This window comes from Cucumis sativus, chromosome 3, assembly GCF_000004075.3.
Source record: "Cucumis sativus cultivar 9930 chromosome 3, Cucumber_9930_V3, whole genome shotgun sequence".
Classification (NCBI taxonomy): Eukaryota; Viridiplantae; Streptophyta; class Magnoliopsida; order Cucurbitales; family Cucurbitaceae; genus Cucumis; species Cucumis sativus.
The window spans coordinates 23,038,343-23,051,765 of record NC_026657.2 but is presented as its reverse complement, the minus strand read 5'-3'; the positions used below and the strand labels follow the sequence as shown (position 1 = coordinate 23,051,765).

General features: G+C 33.3%; 1 protein-coding gene across 2 annotated transcripts; it reads right to left on the bottom strand.

Annotated features, from left to right (window-relative positions):
- Nucleotides 1–434: 434 nt before the first annotated feature.
- LOC105434913 (hypothetical protein) lies at nt 435–1,623 on the bottom strand. Of its 2 annotated transcripts, none has more exons than XR_969026.2 (3): nt 1,029–1,623; nt 876–919; nt 435–695 (listed from the first exon to the last, which is right to left on the bottom strand). XR_969026.2 is itself a non-coding variant. In XM_011653244.2 (3 exons), the coding sequence occupies exons 1-3, from the start codon at nt 1,542–1,544 to the stop codon at nt 546–548; spliced, it is 666 nt and encodes a 221-aa protein (XP_011651546.1). In that variant the 5' UTR covers nt 1,545–1,623; the 3' UTR covers nt 447–545. The 2 variants fall into 2 exon arrangements, 1 of the variants encoding a protein (XP_011651546.1); XM_011653244.2 differs by having other exon boundaries at nt 447–695; nt 1,073–1,623.
- Nucleotides 1,624–13,423: the final 11,800 nt, after the last annotated feature.

The following is a 13,423-nucleotide window of genomic DNA, read 5'->3' as shown; positions in this document are numbered from 1 at the left end:
TGTAACTTTATTGTGGATGATATGCATGTTATGTAATTTTGATGTAAGCAATTACGAACAAGGTAGGAGCAATATTGTCCTTAATTATCAAATAAATTACGTTAATATATGACTTGTATCGCCTAGGTCATCTTCTTACTGTTGAATAATGTATTCAACCTTTCATATGCATGATTGATATATTAACTTTTGGGTCTTCACTATTAATTATCAGTTATTTTATTACTAATCATATTTAGTTATCATTATTGATTTACACACCTAAAGTCATAGTTTATTACATAAGTAAGTTTGTTCGTATAAAGTTGATAGTACTTTTATGCATTGATTTACACGGGTAATGTTACTAATATTTTCTTTTGATCCTTTCTAATTATTTGGAGGCACAAATTAATATAATTTTCTAAAGAATAAGAGAGGTTATAGGCATTTAAAAAGTGAAATTGTTTTACACAAATGTTTAGATTTGAAAGAATAAATAAATAACAAATAAAAGAATTGATGAGTAGGAAATTGAAATGAAATGAAGAGGGTTTTGCAAAAGGTTAATGGGAAGAAAAATTGGTGTGGTGTTGTTGAGGACGTGAAGAGGAAGTTAACAAATTCTTGACTCCACCACTTGTCATTCCACGTTGTAATGCGTTCCTTAAACCTTTTCCTCTTCTTTCTTTCTTCCCTATTTCATTATCCACTCCCTGCCCAAACAAATATATTATTGTTCTTAATTCTATCAACAATTTTCATTTTCAATTTATTCAAACACTAATAATACTCAATTATTACTGCCATGCATTTTATAAAAATATAACTCTAACTTCTCGACTTAATAAAGTTTTAAAATGAAACATACACATTACTTTCATAAAATTTTATACCTTCTCTTTTGGTGCCCACTTGCACTGATCTCCTTCACAGTCATCTATGTAAAATAAAAACCAATTTATGTTAAAAGAACAAACAAGAGTATTATTTTTCTTTTTTCTTTCATCAAATTTGCAATTTTCTTTTATCAAGTAACGATAACTAACTTTTTGTTATCTCCGATAATAATTTTCCGAAGTTTGATCTCTACCTTCACTTCCCATGCTTCTTGATCTCGATTCAGAGTCAACGCAATATTCCCTGAAACTTGGGGATCCTCCTCGACAAATCTCACGGCAATTTTGATCATTTTTATCAGAATCCTCATCGCTAGAATCATCATCATCATTATCAATTTGCGTTGAAGTTCTAGTCCTTGTCCTCATCCTCATCCTTATTTTTAGGCCATTAGTATTAATCCCTCTTGATTCTTCTTGCTTGACATTTGTCTTCATCTTCATCATCTTTTGATCTCCGGGTGCAGCTCGATCAGAAGAAGAATGACGAGGCTCAGGTGGAGGGGGACGTCCTTGGTGACTCATATGCTTGGATTCACCGGTGAAGCAATTGGAGGTTGAATAGGACTTGTGATTGGAATGATTTGGAGTATCATTGTGATTGGAATCGTTGGCCGTTGCTTCGACTACCTCCTTAGGGTCAAACCTAGAAATGCCACAACCCATCGAGAGAAGTCGAAGAAACCAAAACGACAAGGAAATGGAGGAATTTTGTTTCTCTCCTCCATTCCAAATCTAACATACAAATCACTAACACCCAAATCGGTTAAAAATGGATCTCTCTAAAATGAGTGATTCTAATTAAACTTCTTCCCAATCATTTCTATTGCTTACCATGCAAACCTTTAACCATTCCTCCTTACCTTACCCTTCTAAAGTTAGTTAGTTAATTAAAGCCATTGTAATAATAATAATAATAAATAATAATTAAATCATTTCCACCCTAGAAAAAAGGTGTCAACTATTTTTCAATTTCCAAATTAATTTTAAGTTTTAGATTTTGAACTCTCACGCTTATATCTAAAATAATGTCTTCAAACTTTAAAACAAGGTCTCCTCATCTGAGCCAATAGGTTTGGGAACAAGGAGATGTGATCCCTCAATCTAGTGGCCAGTGAATCAGTGATCAAAAAGCGGATTGAGATTACAAATGACAGATGCAGGTTGAATTTCAAACATGTTTCGATGTCTTGCCCGAGGAAAACTTCACTACTTTGAGAGTAGAGTTTTTCCTTTTATGGTTGTTGTGCATGGGCATGAGTAGATTGCTTTCTTTATCCATATTTCAATACATTTTCTTGCTAAGATAGAAGTAGGCCTAGTTAGCAACTTTCAAAGCAAATACGTAAAATAATCTTTTTCCTAACTTTCTACTAAACAAACAAGACATTAAATACATAACGTGTTAGAATTTCTTAAAAACTAATTGATAGACGATGTATTTTGAAATTGAAAATAAATTTAATGTTTAATTTTGTGTCTAGCTAATTAGTATGTGTTAATTTTTTAAAATGTTAAATAGTTAAGTCGATGTCATATTAAACACACATAAAAGATTCAAAGTTGTATTCAACACAATAGAAAGTTTAAAAGTTTATTGAATACGAAAATAAAAGCTCGAGAACTTGTTGGACATACATTTTAAAGTTTCAATACAAAATAGTAAATCTAAAATTATATAGGTATTAAATTTATCATTACATTTTAATTTGATTTATTAACTCAATTAAAAATTGATAATATGACATTCCTCCCAAGAGGTAGAAGGTTTGATTTCCTATTCTCAGCACAAATTTATTAAATTATTTTAGATATTTGAGATTTTGATGCTTAACGCAAATAAATAATCTAAAATTAAACTAGGATTTGAATAAAAACAAGTTTAAAAAGAAATCCATTCCAAATCGATTAAATTTTGCATAATTTTTAACTAATTGTATCTCTAAACGATCATTCCTACATTTGTATATCTTTCCTCTTATGTTTGGCGTAATTTATACTTAGATGTAGATAATATTCAAAAATTAAACTAAAGAAGATTTAAAATATACAAATAACAAATAATAAACAAAGGAAAAAAGAATATAATGATATTGGAAATCATATTTGTTCGCCCCAAGTACGAGTCTACATCCAATCTTCTGCAACGACAGGTTCAACCATAATGAAGATTGCAAAGCTCACACTTACCCTACAAAACTTTTCCAAAATAGCCGAACTCAATCTATATGATTCCCTATACCACCACTCGGTATACTGACATTCACAATAAAAGAGAAAATACCAAAGTCAAAGAAAAGCACAAATTGTATTTTTCTTCAATAATGGCTTAACCCAAAATATAAGACCTTGTCAAAGATTGATCACTACATTGCTCCACAAGCCCTTGAAGATGATTGTCAAAAGACCTATAGAAATAAGTAAATAAATAATTTATGACTAAATCCCAAACTTAAGGCCGTGTCAAAGATTTATCACTACATTGCTCTGCAACCCTTGTAGATGATCGTCCAATGGTGACACAGAAATAAGTAAATAAATAATTTATTCACTAAATACTAATAATTAATATATATTATGAGACTTGTGTCTAGAATAGAAGGGTAAATATTTTACTAAGTGTTAAGAGAAGGCGTCTTGAAAGGAGTTTGAGTTTTGAAAACTGGTGTTAGGCGTTTGAAGTTTTAGTTTGTGTTGAAGTAAGGCGACACGAGAATACATTCGGCGTTTAAGTACAATTAGGCGTTTGGAGTTCAACGCAAAACGCGAGGTAAAGCCAGACGAGAAAAATGTCTAATCTTGATTTGACATGGATTTTACGTGTAAGATTAAAAGCTAAGCATGGTGCTAGATCTATTATGTGCATACATTTGTTTGTGAATATGTCATGTTTAAGCTCTAATTGAGCAACCTATTAGGCGATTAGGCTAGGATGATGCAATAAAAGGAGCAAATCCTATCTATACATTGCTAATCTTCTCATGATATGCATGCAATACAAGTTTTCTTCTCTTCGCACAAGTGTAAATGAAGAGAGGTTTTCTGATAAGTCCAGGGTTGAACTCAGGAAATTAATGTTCCTTTGAACTTACCGTGTAGCTAAACTTATGATGTATAAGCTCTACAATATGGATATGAACAATTAGTGGTGCAAGGTGATCATGGCAATGGAGTGAAATGGAAAATGAACTCAATTATAGGCATGATATGAAAGAATATTTAATTAACTCGTTGCAATATATTGTGTATTAACATTTGGAGGTGATATAAGACATCTATTAACTTCAAAATTAAGGCGAGTGTTCTTTTGACGCTTTCGCCATACTTGCTTGCCTCTTGAGATCCAAATACTTAAAGTTATGCTATAATTTGCATCTAATCAGTTTATTTGCATTACAAACAATTTATCCTAATTTAAAGCGAGCAACCTTTCGGTGCTTTCATTGCACACATCATTTTGTCCTATTTTTGACATTTGGGCCAACCAACTTTGTCTGCTAGTGCTCAGATTGTTGATAACTTATAGAAATATAAGTTATTGTGGCCTTTTAGGTAGAACAATGGAACCAAAACGCATGAGAATGTGTCAAAAAGCATAGCTTCTATAGCAAATTCATAAATATAAGAGAATATAACTTGCATAAGTCTCCATGCCTGTTCTACCCTGTTTTTCATTGTTTTATCACATGATTCTAAAGAAAAGAAGAAAGCCAGTGAATCGTAGAGGAGTGCGTGCTACGCCATAAGAATCTTGTCGACAACCAAGTGTCCTTAGATGAGGAACCATATCACCACGTGATGAAGATTCACTAGAAGACAAGAATGGTAGTTGAAGTTGATGTGACTTGATAAACCCTGCAATCGGCGCTGACAAGATCAAAAGAATAGAAGTTTTTCGCCAAAAGTTGCCTATAAAAAGACTCCATCTCTACCAAGTGAAAGGGATGACCTGAATGGGTCAAAACCTAGAGAGTTCCATTGGAGCCCGCAGAAAAGACTAGCTTTTCTGGCTTCTATGAAAGTTCTTTGTCTTCTCTAGTCAATTGCAAGTGAGAACTTAAAGATGATTAGAGAGATTCCATTTTTTTTCCCCCTAACTTGTAACATCTTTTTCATCCCTTTACATTTCATTTTTGTATTTCTTGTAATGTATTATTTGTTGTGCTTTTGTTTAGTTTCAAAGTGCCAAAGACATGGTGTAAGTGTGAAATGTATATTCACTTCCATTCGGACTCAAGTTTATTTAAATGCACAATTAGACTCAAGGTTATTTAAATGCACAATTAATTTGATGCAATAAGTCATAATTGGTCATGATCACTATATGTGAAGTACTCACTATGTACCTACTTAAATACACCTAGAGAATCTGTAAAGAGGTGAGAATGGATGCGAGATGACTATGTCAACTAACTTATATGCAAGAAAGAGCGAAAAAATGTTTATGTATTATAACGCGATTAAGAAACGTGATAGACTTGATTCGTTATAACTTACTTAATCAGTTTATGATTAAGGCATGCTCCTTTTGGAGTCATTAAACACCACACATGGTCACCTTTCAGAATCCATATGACTAAGTGTGATTAGGTGAGATATATCTAGAAGAGTTTTACTTATGAGACGTATAGAACTTCATGATTAAGGACAACAACCTCTCGACTCCTAGTGCCCACACTTGTTCACCTTTTCGCCGGATACAAATGATGGAAGTTATCTCGCAATGGAAGAGAAAAATCTTCCTTGCGCATTAGCCATGTCTTTGCTACTTACCCTCTCGGGTAGTGGATGACTTACATTGGACAAGTGACTAATGGAAAGTAGAGAAATGATGGATTGGAAAGGTATAAACGTGTAATATATATATAAAGAATGTAAATCTTCAACCATTGTACAATATGAATAGTACAAATATTACACAAAAAATACAAAAAGGGAAAACATAAGACTTGGTAATGAATATAAGTTAGGGGGAACGGAAAATGGAAAACCCTCACTACTCAGACTCTAAGCTCTCACTTACAGTATGATTGGAGAAGAAGAAAAAATTCTTTACAGCCAGCGAAAAGGTTATTCCTTTACCCTTCTCTTTAGATTTTGCCCCCTTCAAGCCTCTTTCTATAATAACAATTTTATTTTATTATTATCATTTGGCTCATTCAAGCGTCTCTCAAAGTGGCTCATTCAAGACTGCTTTCCTTGGTGAAGAAGGAGTTCTTTTATATACAAATTTCAACGGGAAATTTCTATTCTTTTGAGCATATACGCCACACGTCAAAAGGTGTTTGTCGCGAGTCACGTCATCTCCAATTGTCATTTTTGTCCCCTAGTGAACCTTCCTCATGTGGTACCATGGTTCCTCGTTGAAAAATTGTACTCGCCAAACAAGGTTTCGATCGTGTAATGCTTTCGTGAGTTCTTTTGTGATTCACTAATTCCTTCCTTATTATTAATCTTTCGTTAAGACATTGAAAACGAAGTAAAAATAGGCATGGGCATTTATGTAAAGTATATTTCCAAGTATTTATGCAATTTCAATACAAATTATGCGTTTTGATATACTTCCTCCTAATTTCGGCCTCATAATTCTAATAAAATAGGCTATAATAATATGTATTTCTACACGTTATCAACTATTCTTTACATTGTACAATGGTCGAAGGCCTATATTATTTAATACATTGCACATTTATCCACTTTTCAATCTGTCGTTCCTTTATTATTCATTTGTCAAAATGTTATTAGATTAGGCTTATGATAACTTCTTGATAAGAAGTCTAGCTTATAAGGTTTATCGCGTTAGTTGAGCTTTACTCCATCACTTAGTCAATTTCTGTGACCAACTAATCGAGAGAGCAAGTAGCAAGAATATAGCTAACGCATGCAAGGAGAAGTTTGGAGACAAACTCCACCTTGACAATTAAATCTCTGTCACTTGTGTTTTGAAAGGAGAACAAGTGTGTTGACTTGGCGCCGAGAGGTTGTCACCCTTAAAAGAGAGGTAATATAATTCTTATAATTAATCACTTTCAAATAGCAATCGCTTAATGAAGTTTTATCACTTACATCCCGAGAGGCGAACAAGTGTGACATTTAAGACACTGAAAGGTGTTTATGTTAATTAGAAGCTAGTTGACTGATCTCTGTCGTATCGAGGCTTGTCGCATGGCTTAATCGCTTAGCAATGTGGAAACATTCCTTCACTTTTTCTTAATTGCAAGTTAGTCCATCCCCCATCTTCCACTTATTCTTAACTCCTTTTACAGAATCTCTAGTGTAGATATTAGGCTTAGTACTTAGATACATTTGCCTTATACTTTAGAGATGGGTATTTTATACTGCCTAGATGAAGAAGTAAGCTTTATAACTAAGATTTGATATCAATTTTCGGTGTTCGACCTTGGCTTATTCAGAAAACCTATTGTTTCGCTTACTCTTAAGCAAACAATAGAAAACTTGTACTCAAGGAAGAGTTAATAACTACATGAGGACCAAAGACGTAGTGAGCATCACTCATTCAATGATCATGATTCGCCACATAGAGAGGTTTGCGATATGAATTCAACTCCTATATCTCAATCGCGCAAACCAATGCGATAAGACTATAAATAAAACTAGAGCACCAAACTTCAAACATTGCATTCAAAATTATTCAAGAAATCGCCTAGCTTGTTTGATTGTCGACTTGTTGGTTGAATGTGTCTTCTCACATGATGTTTTAACACCAAACTCTACTTCTTTTTGCCTAATATCCTGCGATAAAACATATGAAACACGATAAAACAGGGATACAATTCTTTTGTAATATGCGATACACAAGTTAATGAAATTCTCTACTTTTTTTCCATGTTTTCTTATGTTCTTATGTGATAAGACTTCTTTTTTTTTTTTTTTACATAAAAGACCACAATAACTTGTATTTCTACAAGTTATTACATGGTTAAGTGAAATATTAAGCTTGCACATGTAAAGTTGTAACCAAGTGTTGACAAGTTAAAAGAAGCTCAAGGACGACTAATATGGTTAAAGATTATTATAACTAGAAATTGAAAATATTAAAGAAGGGGCTAGTTTTGTGAGAATTTGAGAAGAAACGTCAAAGTGTTAAGTTGTTACTAGATGAGAAGAAAAGTGAAGATAAGTGTTATGAGCCAAGGGAAAACCAAGTTTTCATGAGTGACTTTTCCAAAAGTGTTTGTATATACTTTTGAAAGCTTTCTTTTATGTTTCGTATTAATTTATAAAGAATTTTTATAAAGTGATTTCGAATGAAAGCATCTGTTATGTTTAAGTAAAGTTTTATATGTTTCTATTGAATGTGAAATTATGTTTTCAAACCATTAGTCTTATTCCTATGAATGAGATAACTATTACGTTCTTATGTATGCATATATACAAACTAGTGGTGTTGTAATTTTAGGAATTGCCAAAGCACTCAAACACCCCCATAGGAATCATCATCAGATGTCTTTGCTTTCTTCGAAGGCCTCTTCCAATGACGATGGTTTCTACTACTATCACTTTCATCTTTGTGATCCCCGGTCTCTTTTTAGAGGGTAGGAGTGATGGGAACACATAAACATGCACAACAAAATTATAATCAAATTTTACCCTAATTGCATCTAAAAAACTATTTAGAAATTAACATGCAACATAACCTTAAAAAGACAAAATTAGGATTAATAGAAAACATGCTTTTGAAGCTTCCCAATCCTCGTAATCTCCTCATGAACACGAGCTCGGAACCACCACTACTGTTGACATGTCATTCTTTGGACCTAGGACTGAGTTGTAGGACTCGATAAGTGAAGGAATTAAGAGAGAGATGTGAATTGGCTTAGGGTTAGGAGAACATAGGTAAACTTTCCACTTCTTGTTTTAATTGCAAAAATTAAAAAGTGCCAAAAAGTTTTTTTTTAAAAAATTTTTTTGTAAACAAAGCCTTTAAATAGGCAAACGACATGCAATTATTGCATGTGAAAATTAACCTAAGTCTAGAGGTGTTCAAAAAAATCGGTAACCCAACAAACTCAGATTACCCAACCCAAAATGTAAGGGTTAGATTGGGTTAAAATTTTAGTTGGATTGGGTCAGATTAGAAAATTAGAAGAAAAAAAAATATGAATCGAGGTACGAGTTGAACAGGTAAGGGGTCGAGTTGACCCAACCCAACCTGGTTATAATATATATATAACCCTAAATACATTTAGTATTGTACTCTTCAGTCGTTCTAGTCCGGACTCCCATTCCACCTTCACACTTCGCAGACTTCTCTTCCCAGCCTTCTAGACTTCTCTTTTACCTCTTCAGTCCCTTTTCACCAACAAAGATCCCTCATTGCCTCTCCACTCTTCGTCCATTGATAACACATAGAAATGTATGTTATTATAGCCTTTTCTAATAGAATAATGAGGAAAAAACGCATAAGAAGCTGATCAGAACACGTAACTTGTGTTGTAAACACATAAGTATTTTAGAAATATAACTTACATAAACATCATGCCTGTTTTACGCAGTTTTCATGTGTTAAATGCAAGATGAGCGAACAAGAAAAATGAGCAAATCACTGAGGATATCCCGAGCACAAATAACGCGTTGGGAACTCACCTGGCAACTAACACCTCCAAGCAAGGAACTACGTCACAACGTGGAGAAAACTTATTAAAAGACAAGAATTGTAGTTGGAGTGAGATGTGACTTTATAGAACCAAAGTCGACGCTTACATTTTCAGAAAAAGAGAAGTTTTCCACCTAAAGTTGCCTGTAAAAGCACCATATCTTCACTAAGGAGAGAAGAGCCTAAATGGGAAAAAGGTCAGAATGGACCCAAAGTAACGTTCGAATGGGAAAAAACCTAGAGAGTTGGTGGCAAGGATGAGCCTAACCACCGGATGTATAACACTTATTCATCTTTTCCAATCAGAGTTTAACGCGAAAGCTTAGATTCTGAGAGGAGAAAAGTCATCATCGGGTTCCTTTCATTGTTGTTCATATTGTATAATGGCCTACGACCTACATTCGTTATATATATATTACATGTTTATACATTTTCAATCCATCATCTCTTGACCTTTCACTTGTCAATGTGTTATTAGTAGTTAGGGTCGTGGTAAGTTCTTGATAAGGAGTTTAGCCTATAAGTCTTATCTTATTAATTGAGCTATATTCATCACTTGACTAGTGTCAATCGCCAACTACTCGAGAGGGCAAGTAGAAATATCTTGTCTAATCAAGCACAGTCATTTACATCCCGAAAGGTGAGCAAGTGTGACGTTTAAACACTTCGAGAGAAGGTTGCCTTAATCATGAGCTAATTCCGCAAGTTATAGCGCATCAAGGTTCTCGCATTGCCTAGTTGTCTGATAGTGCATAGATCTTCCTTCACATTTCTCTCGAATGCAAGTTAGTTCGCTTAATTATCAATTTCATCATAATTTATCCCCTGCATGAGTCTCTAGAACTAACATCTTGAAACAATTTCTTATGTCCGATCTTGGATCATCCACGTAAACCTACTACTTTGCTTGCACTTGGACAAACAGTAGGAAAACTTGGATTCAACAATGACTTAGGCTTTATGCAATAAAGAGGTACATGGTGAACACTTCACATGCTATGATCATGACCAATGATGTATCACTTAGAATTTACCTTGCAATACATAAAGACATGGCGTGCACATTATGTCCAGTGAACCTTCTTAGTGAAGTATTACAATTGTATACATAGATGTTGGATTATTAAGACTAAGTCCCAAGTAGCACTTATATGTTGTTCCAACAAGAGAACAAACATAAATTACGACCATCCATCTTCTTCGATTTCTCCAATCACACTTGTCACTCTCATTGAAACTCCTCCATTGACGATGCTCTTTCCATTACACCACTCTAGGACTTACCTCTCTCCACTAATCCTCTATCTCCTAAACTTGTAGCGTGCAGCCGTTTGAGCCGATTGTTGTAACGAAGGTGGATACTGAAATACAAGGAGTACGAAAACTGAAAGAGGTTAGTGATAGTGATGGCGATGTAGAGAGTGGCAATGGGCAACAATAGAAGTTGATTTATCAACTAAGAAAATTAAGAGGGAGGAATTGAGGAAGAAGATCTTGTTAGGGTTTAAAATTTGTGGATTTGCCGTTTGTTTGGTCTTAGTTTCAGTTGTGGCTTCTGATAAGGTATTTAATTCGTTCAACGAAATCATTTCTTCCTATTGAAATTTCGTATGCAATTTCCTTTAATTTCAATTGAATTGGATATCCTTTGATTTTTTTATTTTTTTTGTTGATGTGTTTGTATTCAACCAAATTTTACGATTGATTCAGTTTGAGAATTTCATTAAATTTGTAGGTAATATATGACCGTGAATGTTATTGAATTTGTTTAATCTTCAAGCAATATTTCGGTTTCTTCATTAATCTGCAAGTTTCTATTTTTTCTTGAAATTAAGTTTCTAAACTTCAACTTCTTAATTATTAAATATGCTATAATCTCAGTACCTAACCCAAAAACATCACACTGAACACATATTGGATGACTAAGATTATGAAATTCTGTTAAATTATGAAGGATGAAAAAAAAAAGACTAATCCGCCAACCCAACCCAAATTTTTTGGGTTGGGTTGGGTTGACCCTTGCATATTGAATCTTCATCTTTTGCCAACTCGGATACTTTGAGTTGGTCCATATTTTTCCTCCAACTTGGCTCAACTCGGCTTATGTACACCCCTTACCTAAGTCCAACACATTCCACTAACTATTAGTGAAATTTAGTGGGCTAGGTGTTTACATCTCATGTAGCCACTTATCCCACTAATGGGATTATCCAACAAAATGTTTAATTTTTTTACTAACTTTAGCAAAAGGGTCATATGGTCATTTGACCATTTGACTTCTTACCATTTTATTCATCTTGACTAATTTCAACTTTCTGAGTATGAATCCACATTCATTTTTTTAAAATTCAAATCACATTTAAATATAAAGTCGATCAAAGTATGACTTTTCAAATTCAAAAGTCAACATTTTAACATTTTACAACTTTGACCATTTCCAACATTTTTTAGCTTTTCTGAATATGAATCTTCATTCATTATTTTGAAATTTAAATCACGTTTAAACATAAAACTCTATCTCAAACTAATAACCAATGGCTATATCGCATATATTTATCGATTTCTCTCTCTTTATCTAATTTGAACAATTTGAATTATTCCATCACCCTGTTATAAGTTTATTTCATATGAGCTAGCAGGGAAACCTAATAGACCTATAACTCATGGACTCCAACGATCCCAGATTAACTAACTAAATCCTTTTAGATCGAGCTAATCAACATTCAGTAACTAATTGGTCCTTCCACTAAAGTCCCATAGTTGCACTCCCTTCACAATAGATATATTTGTGCCCATATGATATAACCATGATTAGTAAGTTAATCCTTCATAGGTTGTTCGTAACCTTGGCTAGGTCAAAATATTGTTTTACCCCCGAGGTTACATCTTGCTTCTTAAGTCTCACTAATCTACTATTGAAAAATTAGTTTTAGGTCCATAACCTATAAACGAAATCCCTTTCTGGCCAATGAGAGGGTGGGGCTCCATGTTCAAGATCTGGATTCATTTCTTAAAGAGAACATCCTATCTACTAACCTTAAAAGCGGGTAGGAGTGGATTTTGTCTTGCACTCTATGTCCCTAGTTTTTCATGGTCTTATCTCTAAAATGGGAGGCTTATTGGACCAGCACTATTGAGCTACCCTCATTTATGTGAATCTAAGGATTATTCAGTGTGAACAAAAGTTAATGGTCAACTCATGATTAAGATTAAGTTACCTAAGTCATAAATAATCAAAATAGCCAATTTAATACAATCAACGATATTATAACGTAAAAGTGATTATTTTATGGTTCCAGTCTTATGTAAACTCTTTACATAGGATATCCTCACTCTCATGACTCCATGTGAACGATTTAAAATCACATAATTTGTACTAACTACAAAGTGAACTACATTAATAGTTTCTCCATAATAAGATGTCCAACCTTATTCATATACTATAGATCGTTTAGGGTATATACTCAAACTTGATCAATGTTTATGTCTGTACATAAAGTTCAAGTTTACTCAAGATAGTCTTAGGATATTAGTTTATTGGATTCAACATTATCATATTCAATTTTCACTAATAAGTCCTCAAAAACTACTTTATTTAATAGAATATAATTTTAAACTACAAACTACGAGTTTTAGGACATAAATTTCAATAAACTTCTACTTTGACTAAAACTTTTAGTGGGATAAAACAATTTTGCATTTAAGTGTGAGAGAATAAAACATATGAGTTCAGTAAACATATGAATTGAATACAATAAACTAGAACATACACCTAAACATTGAAAACATACCTTCAAAGCTTATAGATCTTCGTAATCTCTTCACAAACTTGAACTCGAGACCAGTATTAGTGTTGATAGGTTATAGTGGATATTTCCATTAATTTTTCATAAAACTAAGATAATAGAAAAAGTATAAGAATATTATA

Coding starts and splice junctions, on each gene's coding strand:
- LOC105434913 (XM_011653244.2), bottom strand. CDS start 1,544: ATGGGTTGTGGCATTTCTAGGTTTGACCCTAAGGAGGTAGTCGAAGCA. Junction 920..1,072: donor AAGAAGCATGGGAAGTGAAG/GTAGAGATCAAA, acceptor TATTTTACATAG/ATGACTGTGAAGGAGATCAG. Junction 696..875: donor AGTGGGCACCAAAAGAGAAG/GTATAAAATTTT, acceptor TTGTTTGGGCAG/GGAGTGGATAATGAAATAGG.